General features: G+C 33.5%; 1 protein-coding gene across 1 annotated transcript in view; it reads right to left on the reverse strand.

Moving 5' to 3' along the window:
- The window catches only part of ROBO1 (roundabout guidance receptor 1), a 390,378-nt gene that overhangs the window by 84,543 nt on the left and 290,175 nt on the right, over positions 1 to 15,660 (reverse strand). Inside the window, exons 7-8 of the mRNA XM_022579460.3 lie at positions 4,625 to 4,633; positions 11 to 135 (exon numbers count right to left, since the gene is read on the reverse strand). Coding sequence (XP_022435168.1) covers positions 11 to 135; positions 4,625 to 4,633 — 134 coding nt within the window. The remainder of the gene's footprint in view (positions 1 to 10; positions 136 to 4,624; positions 4,634 to 15,660) is intronic.

Below are 15,660 nucleotides of genomic sequence, written 5' to 3' on the forward strand. Positions count from 1 at the left end.
AAGGTCATACCTGACTCCCCTCTCTCCTCCAGAAGATAGCTGGTTGAGGATTTCCAGTTGCTTCACACTGGAAAGTTACAGTTCGTCCCAATGCAACAACCTGGTCACGGGGTTTCACAACAAAATGTGGAGGTTCTGAAGGAGATGAAACAAATTACCCTGAATCAAAAGCATGGAGTCATTGTCCTATTTGAGACAATTTGCTGATATCCCAAGTGCTGCTGTTATTTTATACCAGTTGTTATGTACTCTATAGATATACATAATGTCCCAATTCTCATCCTTAACCTAAATGAAGCTAAATTAAGTGCACATTCATAGAGTGGAATCGTGTAGCTCTGTAAAGAGGTTTTTTTTCTTTTTAATTACTTGACTTTCTAAGATTAACTACCTTATTAAAAAGAATTCTTGAACTACAATTTGACCATTTACATTCAACGTATGCCTGAAATTTGTATGAATAAATATCTTTTCTTATTTAGAGCTGCTTAAAGGTGCATGGATGTTAATCACAGACACAAGGACCTCCTGATGTAGGCAGGCCCTAAAAATTAATTTAACTCAAAAGCTCCCGAAATGCTACCATGGAAATTATAACCATTTAAAATCTTCAGTCCAATTACTTGAATAGAAATGAATTTAAAGCAATAGTGGAGTCGAATGCCTCTTTCATTTACATAGGCAAGGGCATGTTCAAACAGAATATATATGGAAATGAGGGCAAATTTGAAACATCTGCTCATCCTGACATTATAAATACTGCCAGCTTTGTCCAAACTGTTTGATTTATACAGACTTAAATGGCCACTTCATCCAGCAGTAAATAGAGTGTCAGAAAATTGTGTCAGTTACATTGAGAACAATGGCAGCTGAAAACATGAGGTGTGCTGATGGGGTCACTCGCTGAAAAAAAAAAAATTTAAAAAGCTTGTTTTGGGGCTGTGCTTTATGATTGGAAAAAATGTGCACTGAACATAAGTCTTTCTACCTACTGTTTACACTTTTCAAATTCATTTGTTATCAGCTGTCTGAAACGCCTAATTATTCTCCTTTCTTGTCTCAGTTCAAACTGAAGTGAATGTTTCAAGCCAGACACTTAACAGTTTATACAGGATAATCCGCTTTTTAAGACTCTTCCATTATTTCTAACCTTTTCCTTAAAAGTACTTTTAGTTACTTATGTCAGTCACTTAGGATAACTGCTTCAAGTGAATATGAATCAAAAAGTATGTTCAGATTATGTCCACAAGTGCTACTTCTCTGTTCATGAGAATATGACTTCTTTGTGAATGAAGATGAGTATTTGAAAGGGTACTCTTTTCTCTTGCTAAATATTTTCTGGTCAATTGTATCTGAGACATATATACAAATACTTATGATATATAAATTTATCAACTTTACACATTTGTATGTATACACATATATACATGTGTGTAAAGTGGAATGTAAAGCCCCTTTAAAAAAGGCGATATGTAAAACAACTTGCATGGCCACAAAACTGAAGAAAGCAATTAGATCTCCTAACTTCTAGATAAGTGTGCTTTCTTCTATACTCCCTTTTTATTTTTAATTGAGGTTTAGTAGAAATTATACCATTTGACAAGAAAATTACAGGAGACCTGAAAAATCAGGTCAAATGCCCTCAAATGTCCTGTAACTTATAGGGAAGAAAATACAAAGTTACGAGAATAAGTTTACGTTCAATTTTGGTAATGCTGATGTTCTAGCTTATAATTTTTTTAAACTCTGATTGTAATTGACTGGTTTACTCATGAATTTGGCAAACACTGTCATTAGCCAGGTATAATAACAGGCGTGTGCATCATTGCCTGAGGATTTTCTTCCACACACATCCATACAGAAGCGTTTGATTCCTTAGTTAAGGGTTGGAATAAGTGACATAGAAATCAGACCAAGGAATTGAAAGGACTGACTGGATAATAAACCAAATCCAGAAGAGAGTTTGGTTTGTTTCAATGAAAGAAAACCAAGTGATTAATTAAATGAATGGGAAAATATGACTTTCCAATATATGCAGGGAATTTGAGTAGGAAAATCTAAATGCTCAAATCACTTAGACAAGTAAAAACTTCGGGTGGTCTCTTTTCTAAATCTCAGAACCATGTCTAATAACATGTGCCAGAATCCATGTTTCTTTTATAAAACGCCAGCTCTCCTCAAACCTCAAAGACTTATGTGGGAACAAGGGATACAAACCCTTATACAAACTACATTTATCCTGCAGCAATCCTTCCACACAGGATATTTGCCTGGAAATGAATTTACTATATCTTATAGGCATATCCTCCAGCCAACATCAACAATGACATCAGCCACGAGGCATGTCTTAGAAAAAAATCCTTTCCTACATGTATGTTAAATATTAGATATAGACATAGCTCTAAAAAAAATTTTAAATGGATTAAATATGCCTTTTTCAATCTTCTATCATCACTTATCTATTTAGATTGAGAAGGCCAATCACCATATGCATCTGATGTTCATGATAAAATGTTGGACTATTTTTCAAGGGCTACGATATTTAAACTTGCCATAATTAAAAACACATAATCATGTGACTAATATGATGTTCAGTGTTGAAAATACAGAAAATTAGATAAGCAAAGAAAAGCTACCTATAATTCAGCCATGCGAATTGTACCATATTGTTTTAAAATATTCTCCTACAGTATCACTTGAATGACTGTTTAATGGTCTAAATACAAATTACCTTAATTATTTAACTAATCTATTGTCTTTAAATTTAGATTGTTGCTAATTCCCCCCTTAAACACAATGGTGAGATTTACATCCCTCTCAATTTTATTCAAGTTTATTTCAACTGAAACTCTCTCTGATAGGACACTTTCCTCCCAAACCTCACTTTCCTCCCAAACCTCACGAACACTGAACATTAACATCCTTGTCAAACTTAGAATAGAATCTCCTCTTAATTGGCACTTTTATATTAGTGAGGTTAAACATTTATATTCACATTACCTTGTCATTGATATCCTATTTGTTGTGGATATTGTGTTCTTGTGCTTAACTTTTTTTTAAAATTTATTTTATTGAAGTATATTTGATTTACAATTTTGTGTTAATTTCTACTACACAGTAAAGTTGTTCAGTTATACGTAGATATACATTCTTTTTCATATTCTTTTCCATTATGGTTTATCTTAGGTATTGAATATAGTTCCCTGTGCTATACAGTATTCCCCTTCTAAATAAAAAGGCAGGGGGTGGGTTATGGGTTATAAGGGCTGGAATGTTAGAAAAGATTAAAAACCTTCTATCTCAATGGTGTACAAACTTTTTTGTCTTCTTAAGCCATGAAACTCCTCCTCCAAACAAATTCTTCCACAAAGATCTAATTCCTAAATAGATAACAGCTTGGGGACAGGGGAGGGGGCTCCATGAAGTGGCTTCTGAAGCCATTTCCGGGGGTCCCTCTACTCTAGGTAGTGGTTCAAATAACATCAGCCTAATCCAAACACTGCCTTTTAAATTGTGCTTAACTTTTTGATTCTAAGAACTAAGGATAAGCTAAAATTTTATCCACTTCTCAAAAATGTCATAGATATATTTTTCCATTTATTAAAAGTCTTTCTAATCTAGTCATTTGTGTTGTTCTATCAGTAAAATTATATAAAATAGATTACATAATACATATGAAATTATATAAATATTCACTCTATTTTCATCCTGTATTTTGCTTTTATTAAATTTTAATCCATCTATATTTTTGCATATATAGAAAGCTATTTTTTTCTAATAGCTCATTATTACATCACCATTATTGAACAATCCATCCTCTTATCTGTATTAGTATGAAATGACATCTTTATAATATGTGTATAACTTTTTAACTTAAAACATAGAGAGATTCTTTTAGGGTCAAAATTATTCCCTGGAACACCATAAAAAATTCTCCAAAAATGGTGCTCCAGCATCCTTAAAGTATGTGAATGGACCTTCCCCAAAGTACTGATCATGAAAGTACTTAGAAACCTTTATTTATATGAGGACAAATTGTTCATCAAAGCAAACTTTGATAAATTTTAGACACATCATGTGGTTATTTCTTACATAAAATGAAATGATTCTGACACATAGAAATGAAAATGAGTGCAAACAGCCCTAAGTGCAAGCTTATTCACCAGCAGGACTTTTAATGACTAATATTGAATAACAGTTACAAAAAGACAGACATGGATTCATAAACATACTTTGGATCCCCCAAACCCAAACTGTCCTCTGGGCACCTATTTTTCTTCATTTGTTTATCTTGTGAGATATAAATTGAAATAGTACTTAATCAAGATAAAGTCCTATCACTTATTTTATCACTCATTTAAAAAGAGAAAAAATAAAAGGATGCAGATCACACATCATTTAATAAGACATAAAGTTAGCAACCCCATTACCTTTACTCTTTGTCACAGTTACCCATACTTCCTGCAGACTTTATTCTGTGCAGTCTGTCTTTGTGGCCAATGACAAGTGAAACATGGAGGCTGATTGGTTGAAGGACATGGAAGGGTATGGATGGAAAGGGGAAGAGAAGTTCCAGTCACAGTGACACGATGATTAGAAGATGGCCAATAAAATGTCAACTTACCAGACCCAACTAAAACGAAACAAAAAAAGAAAACATGGAATAAATAAAAATAAACAGAAAATGAAACTGAAAAAGTAATAAGATTTGACTTAACAATGATCGTTCTTTTAAAATAAAATGAAGAACACATTAATATTTGGATACATGGCTCATACTGTCCATGAATGAATATTTGTTAGCATTTCCAGCATCATCATAAATCATTTAAGAAAAATAGAAATGAATCTTAAAATCTCTACTTTGATTAAATGGCAGAGCTACTACGAATGATAGCTATGAAATTATAAAACACTTTTCAATGACTTTACATTTTGCTACCAGGATTAGATAACTATATATGTAATGGGTTTAAAAACACACTATAAATCTTAACTGCTAATGCTACAGAGAATAGAAATCAAGCATCTTAATCAAAGATAATGAAGTATTAAATCCTGTAACTCCACCATCAGATTAATTTTAAAAGGTTCATGCTGTCAATGATATTCTATTAAACCCATGCTTCTCATACTTGAATAAGCATAAGAATCACCCTAAGATCTGGTTAAAATACAGGTTATGATTGTATAGGTCAGAAGTGTGACCAGGGATTTTGCAGAACCCACGTGCTGCTGGTATAGGACCATAGGTTGAGTAGCACGGTTAAAAAAAGGTATTATATTTGAATTCTTGCATATTTTTAATTGAGAAAACACACAGGAAAAATGTAAACACATTATGGAAACAGAGAAAACTTTATAACACTATCTAATAAAGTTATAATCACATTACCTGTTTTCAATGCTGAAACATTGGGTATTTTAACATAGAAAGCTCATGTATTACATATTTAAAAACTGGAAAGCAATTGTTTTGCTCTTTTAGAAACAAAGGTAATTACTGTCAAATGCAGAGCTTTTTCATAATAGCCCAGTAGACATCCACAATATATTCTACTCAAATAAATAATGTCCATGTCTTTCAGCAAGTCACAACTAATTAGACTTGATATACATTCCGGTACTTTAAATAAATGAACTATGCCAAGCACTGCTGCTGTGAAATGGTAGTTTTAAAATAGAGAGAGGAGTTTTCCTGCCTATTGTTACCACATATGCAAAATTTAAACGTAATTCAGAAGCACATTTTAACTCACACGTTCCCTTTAACGTGAGTGAAATAAATTGTCTACTTTTCACTCTAAGGTAAAAACTCTAAGCATAATTTTTCAATCACGCAGGCAAGAAAAGTTAAAAAAAGCATACTTTCATTTGCTCAGGCATAATGTTTATCATAGCATAACTATGTTATCCAGATTTGAAAAAAAACAGAGGATGGGACTTGCTTACATTTCTCATAACCTTAAAGATGATGTCTTCTAAATGACAGGAAGAAATGTTCAGAAACTACAAGAGAGAGAACCTGACAACTGTAGCAACAGAACTTTGCTTTGAGAAAACAAAAAGTCATAAAATTATCTTTTGGGTAATCTGAAAATAAATTTGATCTCATTAGACTGATGCAGTTAAAATCAAGCCTTATTTGAAGTCAGGAGATCAAAGGAATAATTCCTAAATAGTTTCTAGTTGTGTATTTTCAGTAATTTAAAATTTCTTAAACAGTTTCAAAAATATTTAACATGTTAGAAACCAAAAAAATCACTGGGAAGCAGCTCATTTAAAATTTTTAAAAGCACTTTTCCCTTGCCTATAGGTTTTACCAGCAATTGAACCATAGCAGTTGAATCTTTTAATTAAAATCCAGTGTGTTTAAGCATGTTAGGCTGGGCTTCCCTGGTGGCACAGTGGTTGAGAGTCCGCCTGCCGATGCAGGGGACACGGGTTCGTGCCCCGGTCCGGGAAGATCCCACATGCCGCAGAGCGGCTAGGCCCGTGAGCCATGGCTGCTGAGCCTGCGTGTCCGGAGCCTGTGCTCCGCAACGGGAGAGGCCACAACAGTGAGAGGCCGGCGTACCACACACACAAAAAAGAATGTTAGGCTAATGCAGTTGCATATCACATCAATGACAATTGATAACTGTAAGGTTTTTCATAGTCTATTAAGGACCCTAAAACTTATCTAAAACAACATCTAACACAGAAGCTCCTAAAACATCAGAGGTTTTTGAGAGGACCCTATCCTGAATGATCATTTAAGCTTTTAACAACCATGATTATCAGGAAGTGATTCTTCTTATCTAAATGAAAACCTGCCCATCACAATTTCATTTGTTCGAGTTTCAGTAAACAAATAAATGCCATTTATACCCTCCAAATAAAATCCTTTTTCTCATTTGAAGAAAATTATCATCCCAAATTTTCTCTTCTGGAGAATAAATGATAGAAATTTCTTTAAGTTTTTCTCAGATTTCCCCTTTCTCTGTATTTCTCTCAGGGTCAGGTCAAAGGATTTTTTTTTTTTTTTTCCATTCAGAAAGCAGAGATCTTCTACACAACAGGCAGTGCCTATTACTGTCCAGTTAGGAAAGTCCAGAAAGAATTAGAAAAAACAAGAGTCATTTGGATCCTGTTCATTCATTATCCTCTAAAGCTCCTGGTTTATGGGCTGCTTCACTCCCACCCTCCACATAACTCGCCTCATCTTTTTTTTCTGCTTTAAAGGCTGGGAGCACCTCTATCCCAGCTCCCCTTTCTCCCTAAGAAAGACGAAAAGCCTGTCTGTCTCTATCTCTAATAAAACAATAAAACAATAAAATGTTAGCTCTGGAAGTGACCTTAGAACTTATCAGTCTAACCCTATCTTTTTGCATGAGAAAACGGAGAACCTAAATTGTTAAATAACTTTCTCAAGGTCACGGATGACTAACCAAAGGCTGTCTTCCAGGTCTCTCGACTAAATCCATGTCTGTACAAATTTCCCTACTAGTTAAATCAGTTTGGGGAGAACTATATGCAATAGGACACAGAATCTATTTGATTTTACATTTAAACTGTTATAAACTGTTTAATCTAAAATCATTACTACCTACACATAAAAATAGTTTTAAAGAATTCCTCATGACATTAAAAATCTTTAAAGAATATTTAGCTAGAGTTTTAAAAAGACATGGGAAACTAACAAGTGAGAAGAAAACAGACTTAAAGGCTCTTACAAAGTTCACCTTTTTGGGAAAAAAATGTAATGCAATCATTTCTTAAGGGTGAACCAATTTTAATCATTTCTTGTCTTGATCTCACTATAAATTGAATAAAATACTACTCTTTTGAAGCATGAGAAAAATATCTTAACAAAAAATACTTTTTAAGGTAAATGTGTCAAATAGGAAGGTAAAAAAAACTTTAAAAAATAAATATATATTATTAAGAGGAAAAAACCTTACTAGTTTTTCTTTTTTTTTTTTTTAACATTGCAACATTGTGCAGATTACAATCCATCTCCAGGAACAGCTTTAAATTTCCTTATATTGGAGGGAGTTTGGAAAGGGGTGAGGGATTAGAGAATTTGCCACTAAGTTGAGTTTGTATACAAAGCATACTGTTTTCACCTAGATTTTATTTTCTTGGGGTTGGGTGGGGGAGGAAGGGAAGTTAATCGAAGTCTAAATATATATATATATATATATATATATATAATATATATAATACACGTTAATTATATAATTTTATAAAACTCTGGTTCTCTTTTGAGTCTAAAAAAGAAAAAGAATAGCTTTCTTCCAAATATTTGGAGATATACAAACATTATACACTCGACTAACAGTTTTTAGAAAAAGAACTGTTCAAAAAGTTTGGGAGAATTTAGCCTCTTGCTCTCTGTCTGTCTCTCTCCGTCTCTCTCGTCTCTCTCTCACACACACACACACATACACACACTTAGAATAAGAGATTTTCTTCCTCATTTGAATGTGCCATCAAAGGGCTCCAGACTATCTAATTAGTTTGAAATCTTATTCTAAGAATGTACATTGTTCAGACACTAATTTCTAGGTATAAATGAGAAGAAGCTAAGAGAGAAAAGAAACAAAAATGAAAATAAGGAAGCAAAGAAGGAAAGAAGGGAGGGAGGGAGGAAAGGAGAAAGAAAAACTCATTTCTTCTATCTCCTTGCCATATTCAGGAGACATGAGTCAGAAAGATGATACATGTTTGAAAAAATTATACAGAAGCTGGAGGAAGAGGCTTTTTTTTTGGTCTGAGAAAATAAGTTAGCTGGACAGATACTTAAGAAGTCTTCAGATTATGTCTAATAAATACAGGGACCAGCCAATCTTAATAACTACTTACGCCAGAAGAGAAGTAGATAATGGGCCTAAATAATAGCACGCACGACTTAGGAAAAGTATAGAAAAGAAGCAGTTAACAGTAAAGGTCACTGAACCATGAATTGGTTGCCAACTGTGATGTCTCTAGAGGTCTTTAAAAATGGGATTTATTTCCATTTGGCCACAACAGTTTAGCTATATAACGCTGTCTGGTAAAGAAATAGAGTAGCTGACTCTTAAAGTGCTTTCTACGCTATGATTTTAAGACTCTGGAAGTTCAGAGGTAAAGCAAGACAACAGATATACCCCTCTGCTTCCAATATTTTTCCTTCAGATTATGCATACCCAAATGTATACTCTAGTAGAAAATGTCCTGGAAAATATTCTTTTCAGTTAATATTACCTAAAGTTGATGAAGTACTTTGTACACATAGCTCATATGATAAATCCAGGAGATAGCAGAAAATTCCAAGAAAGTAAAATATTTGCATGATTAGCACAACATTAAAATTACAATTTTGGTATTTCCACATTGAAATCTCAATGTTTGAAGCATAGTGGCAAAAATATTGGAGTTTAACCTTACACATTAAAGTCCTGAGATTCTTCACTATTAGCAATGGGCTATACAATTATTTGTACTGTAATGACAGAAGATTTCACAGTATTTGGGTCTAAAATAATTTAAGTATTCTAAACTCTTAGAATGGCCCTATAGAATATTTCATAGCTAAGCAAATTTACAAACAGTAGGACCAATCCTACTAGCAAATATCAGAGAACAGCACCTTTCTTAAATGGGCTACAGATGAAATCACCCTGACTATGGAATTCTTCTGCTAATTCATAGATATTCATTTTCATTATTAGTAGCTAAATTGCAGTGAATCCCTAAATTGATGTGATGTTTTTCATTCTCATACACAGTGCTTTTTGAACAGCAGGGCTCAATTAACAAATCTGACAGACTAGAATTGTAAATACCACATTCCAGAAGAATATGAATGGAGTAAAGTAATGAGTTACAAGATTTTTTTGAGAAGAAACACATTTTTATTAAAACAGAGGAACACTCAAATTTTTAAGGAGTGAAGTATCTACATTTGAACTGACAAATCCCAGTCACTGTTACACCAGAGAAATTTTATGCATAGATACTCATGAATGATAATATCTCTAACAATTAAAAACCCTCAAGATATTTTAATACTCGGTATGATTTCTTTTTAGGGAAAAGATTGCGTTTAACATAAAAGCCTGTCATTACATCTTTCAACTTTTCAGACATAAAAATAGAGTGATTAAGAGGAACATTTTTAGAATATATTTAATGGATACATAAAATACCATGAACTTTTCCCCTCCACTCAAATATCTCACTTTATTCTTTAGATCAGTGGTTCTGGAGACAATTCTGATTGTCACAACTGAAGGGGGGGTGTTCCCGGCATCTACTAGGCAGAGGTCAGGGATGCTGATAAACATCCTACAACGCACAAGACAGCTTCCCACAGCAAAGCATGATCCAACCCAAAATGTCAATAGTGCCAGGACTGAGAAATCTTGCTATCTGCACAAAATACCTTGCACTATGCCTGACATATTACAGGTACTCAGAAAAAGTTAGTATTCTTCTTTTCCTTCTGCTTCTACAAATGTCCCCACTGTCCCCAAAAGCAGTTATTAAATGGTGCAACTTAGTTATTTGCCTGCTAAAGAGTCTGAGATTGAAATGCAGCTGCCCAGCAATCTATGATAATGTGTATGCCACCAGACGTAGGATCTCAGGATCATAATTTTGGTGGTAATACTCCCGAAGTCAACTTAGAAAGCCAGAAACCTAGATCTTTCTTCTCCTTATTCCAAGAGATACACAATTCATTACCAAATTCCACAGCTTGTATTTCATAACTATTTCTCCATTCCATCCACCTCTTTCTATCTCTATTGCCACCACCTTGGACAAGTTATCCACCAGCATTCACCCGAACTAATGTCTTGCTTTTTTCCATTTCAACCTCACAATTCAGCCACAATGATTAAAAATAAACTAATCTGATTATAGTACATTTTTGCTTAAAACCCTTCAATATGGTCCCATTGCTCTTAAAATAGAGAGCAAAATCTCGAACATGGCCTCGTTATGTAACTCTTTGGTGTCTTCTCATATCCCTTCCCTTCCTCCACCGCCCTATCTTAGCCCCATAGATTTTCTTCTCATCCTCGAGTACATGTTGCTCCATCTTACTTCCGGTTCTGTTTATGCTGTGCCCTGGGATCCTCCCCTTTTAATTCCTACTCACCCTAGCACTCAGCTCAAAAAAAAAAATACCTCTTCAAGGAGCTTCCTCTAAATTTGATACTAAATTTTATCGGAATGCTATATGTTCTCACAGCAACCTCAACTTCTCTCCTTGAGCACTTACTGTAGTTTTAAATTATACATTTGTGATTATTCTATAAATGTCTGTCTCTTAAACTAGCCTATAAGCTCCATGTGGGCAAGTATTTAACCATTTTGTTTGCCATCATTTCTCTAGAACTTATCAAGTTGAGGACATTATTCACATTGTAAATATCTGTTGAAAGAATGAACAAGTGACAATAATGCCCCCATCGCCCAGTTGAAAGCACTTTCTTCCTCCCTGGCCTATCTGTTCAAATCTACTTTTCATATACTGCTGATGCTGTAGACATCTATGTATATCTCTCTTTATCAATAGGCTGTAATAAGCTCCATGAAGGCAGGCTCCATGTCTCATAATCTGTGCATCCTTCACAGTGCTTAGCACATTGTTTTATATATAGAAGGTGCTCAAGAATTTGTTTAGTTGAAAATCTGGAACCCTTACCTTCAAATGGCATAATTCATGGAGGGTCAGCGTTAAGGTACATGATGGCATAATGATAAAATTATTCAATAATGATAAAATTGAACAATTTTGGATCAAGATTCTCTGCAAAATTAATCAGATCTATCCTGCATAAATCACATAACCTTTCTACATCTCAGTTTAGTAAAGAGCCATCAATGTTAGCTAACTATGTGTCAGATCATACACTAGAAACCTTCTCAGCAACTCTGTAGAAAAGAGTTCAATATGCCAGTTTTGCAAAGGGAGAAATGTGAAAATTAAGTAATTTTCTTAAGGTCACACATCAGGTAAGACATGGCAGACTGGAGCTCAGGTCTGTTCAGCTCTTTAAATCCTTGCTATTTTTACTACCTTGCATGACTTGTTTGTTTGAAAATTTTTAAAAAGTGTTAAATCTTATTCTAATGTAAATTTGGTTCTGAAATCTTTTGGCTCCATGACCTAAGCAAAATAATTTTCAATAAGAAATTATTTACAAAGTAAATCATCAACAAAATGAAAAGGCAACCTACTGAATGGGAGAAAATAATTGCAAATTATATTTCTGATAAGGGGTTAATATCCAAAATATACTAAAAACTCATTCAACTCAATAGCAAAATACCAAATAATCTGATTAGAAAAATGGGTAGAGAATCTGAATAGACATTTTTCCAAAGAAGATATATAGATGGCCAATAGGCACATGAAAAGATGCTCAACATCACTAACCATGAGGGAAATGCAAATCAAAACCACAACATCACCTCACACCTCTTAGAATGGATAATTATTAAAAAGACAAGAAATGAGAATGTTGGCAAGGATGTTGAGAAAAGCAAACCCTTGTGCACTGTTGGTGAGAATGTAAATGAGTGCGGCCACTGTGGAAAACAATATGGAGGTGCCTCAAAAAATTAAAAATAGAACTACCATATGATCTAGCAATTCCACTCTAGGGTATGCATCCAAAGAAAACAAAAACACTAATTCAAAAACATATACATACCCCATGTTCACTGCAGCATTATTTACAATAGCCAAGATATAGAAAAAATCGAAATGCCCATCACTAGATGAATGGATAAATAAATGTAAACTAACTAACTAAATGAATACACACACACACACACACACACACACACACACGCAATGGAATATTACTCAGCCATAAAAAGAAGGAAATCCTGTCATTTGAGACAACATGGATGGACATGGAGGGTATTATGCTAAGTGAAGTAAGTCAGACAGAGAAAGAAAAATACCAAATGATCTCACTTACATGTGGAATTTAAAATAAAAAAAACAAGTCCATAGAGACAGAGAACAGGTTGGTGATTGCCTAAGGTGAGGGTGAGGAGTAGATGGAATGGATGAAGGGGGTCAAAGTTACATATTTCAAGTTATAAAATAAGTAAGTCATGAGGATCTAGTGTACAGCATAGGGAATATAGTTAGTAATACTCTACTGCATTCTTGAAAGTGGCTAAGAGAGTAAATCTTAGAAGTTCTCATCACAAGAAAAAATTTTCTAACTTTGTATATGGTGATGGATATTAACTTGACTTACTGCACTGGTCACTTTGCAGTATATATAAATATAGAATCATTATACTGTACACCTGAAATGAATATAATGTTATATGTCAATCATACCTTAACAAAAAAGATATTATTTAAATGCACAATATGTATTAATATATTAAATTAACATGGGTACATAATCTGCTTCACATATGGGCATGTTTCAAACATATAAAAAGGTTTTAGGGGACGAAATGACTCATGCTATATTTTATTTTCTCATTAAAAAGAAAGAAAAACAATGTCCAAACAGCCAATTCCATCTCTGAAAGATGATATGATGCAACCTTTTAGGACAACTACCATAAATGTCAAATGCATGCAGTCAAGTATCAAATGTATATGTTCACAGTTTGCTATACATTATAAAGACATCTCTGACCTCAGTTTTTTCATCAGTAAAACAGAGCCCCCATCCATGTCTAACATTCATAATCTCAACAATCCAGCACAGGAATTATGTAATTTACCATTATTTCCAAGAAGCCTAAATCAGGCCAAAATTACTGATCATCAATTATATTTAGTCATTTAGTACACTTGGGGGGAATAAAAAACCTAAGGAAAAACACAAGAGCACAACTCATCTCTTTACTAATGACCTAAAAAGAACACTGTTTGAAATGACTATTCTACCATCCACAATGTTAACTTTTTAAAAGCATCTTTGTAAAATGGTCATTTCTATCAGTTTTAGTTGTGCAATGCTCTAAATTTTCTCCTAATAACACTGACCACACAAAATAAATGTCCTACAGCTAAAGCTAACCTTAACAACCATTTATGGATTTTCCTACTCTCATAATTCTGTTTTAAAGCAATTACTCAGCTACATTTTGTCTTATACTTATTTTAGTATTTTCTACAGGTGTGTTTATACTGGCACATTATTTATCAAGTCCTGAGAATAACAGTTTAAAAGCAAATTAAAGTGCTCGTGGTATTTTAATCAGTTTTGCAAACTTTAGGTATGATATTAAAAGGTGGTGACTTCCAATTTATACAGAATCTTTTAAAAAATGAAATAAAAAGCATATTATATTTTGAAATTATTGAAATAAGGCTCAAAGGACACCAGCTGCTGCTGGTATAACTATTCTAATGATGACCCTAATGTTTGGAATATACTGAAATGATTTGTGAATCTATAAGGATGAATACTGTTCAGTGTAATTTTCAATTCTGTGTATACCTATAAAATATTTAAAACGATAGCAAGCAAATAATAAAATTTGATACATATGGATGCATAAAAAGACCATTTTTCAATTATCTTGCATATTTAATTCACCCAGGGTTCATCATAAGAAAAGGGTGTCCTTGATGTCAATTAGTCTAAAATTATTCTCTTTATGATTATTCTCTCTTAAACAATGACTTACCTCAATCACTTTATGTCCTAATAATTCTGGACAAAATAGGATACATCAATGTAAATTAACTTAGAATTAATTCTTTTACATTAAATTATACACAATATCACAAAATAATTCCAATTCTTAAAGTTATGTGAGATTGTCAGTAATGAATCTAATGTTTTAAAATGAGCTACCCATTAATGACTAGAGCAAAAATCTAATTTATTTCATTCAAATTTCATTCTCAGGCTGAGTAATGCAGATTGTGTAGATCCACACAACTCGGTTACATATTTCCAGGATGATGTCATTAGTTCATAATGTAGGTTGCTAAAGACAGTTGCTAAGTTATACATCTACGTAACTGAGCAACGAGAGAAACTTGTCCACTGTTATGTAGATGAATAAATCACAGTAAAGCTCAGAACATAACGGAAGACCCATGATGTGCTATTTACTAGTGTGGTATTGTGTCATTATTTGTCACAGAATCATCTTATGTATCAATTATTTCTTGTACCTGACTGCTCTTCTTATTTCCTCAAATACTTGCTTGGCAAAAAACATTAAGAGAGTGTTTCAAGTTCTCTGTAGGAAGGCTAGGTGGAGAATTGCTTTTTCTTTTGATTAATTTTTAAGATTTTATCAGTTTGTTTGAAATAACTAAAAGCAACCCAAAACCTTCATGAGTAAGTGAAAGAAATCTAAGAGAATGTCACATCTTCAACAGTCATTAGGGTTAAAATGACTATTTCTGAAAGGCTATAAGAACACAAGGAGTTCTTTATTTTATCTTTTCTACAAAAAAAAAAAAAAAAAGGAAAAGAATCATAGGCCATAATGCTGCTGGGTCTCAATCAAATCAAATAGCATAAAAAAAAACCCAGCAGGAGTGGAGCTCGGCATCCTATTTATGCCACTGGATCAGAACAGTTAGGAGAGGAAGCCATTCTCACAAATCATTCTCTTGTTAAATTCTGTAGTGGGGCTTCATTAAACCTCTTGAATGATAGCACTTGACTTTCAGCCTGTTCACAA

This window comes from Delphinapterus leucas, chromosome 4 (assembly GCF_059928025.1).
Source record: "Delphinapterus leucas isolate spDelLeu-1000000601 "Yukka" chromosome 4, BTC_Dleu_Yukka2, whole genome shotgun sequence".
NCBI classification, from domain to species: Eukaryota; Metazoa; Chordata; class Mammalia; order Artiodactyla; family Monodontidae; genus Delphinapterus; species Delphinapterus leucas.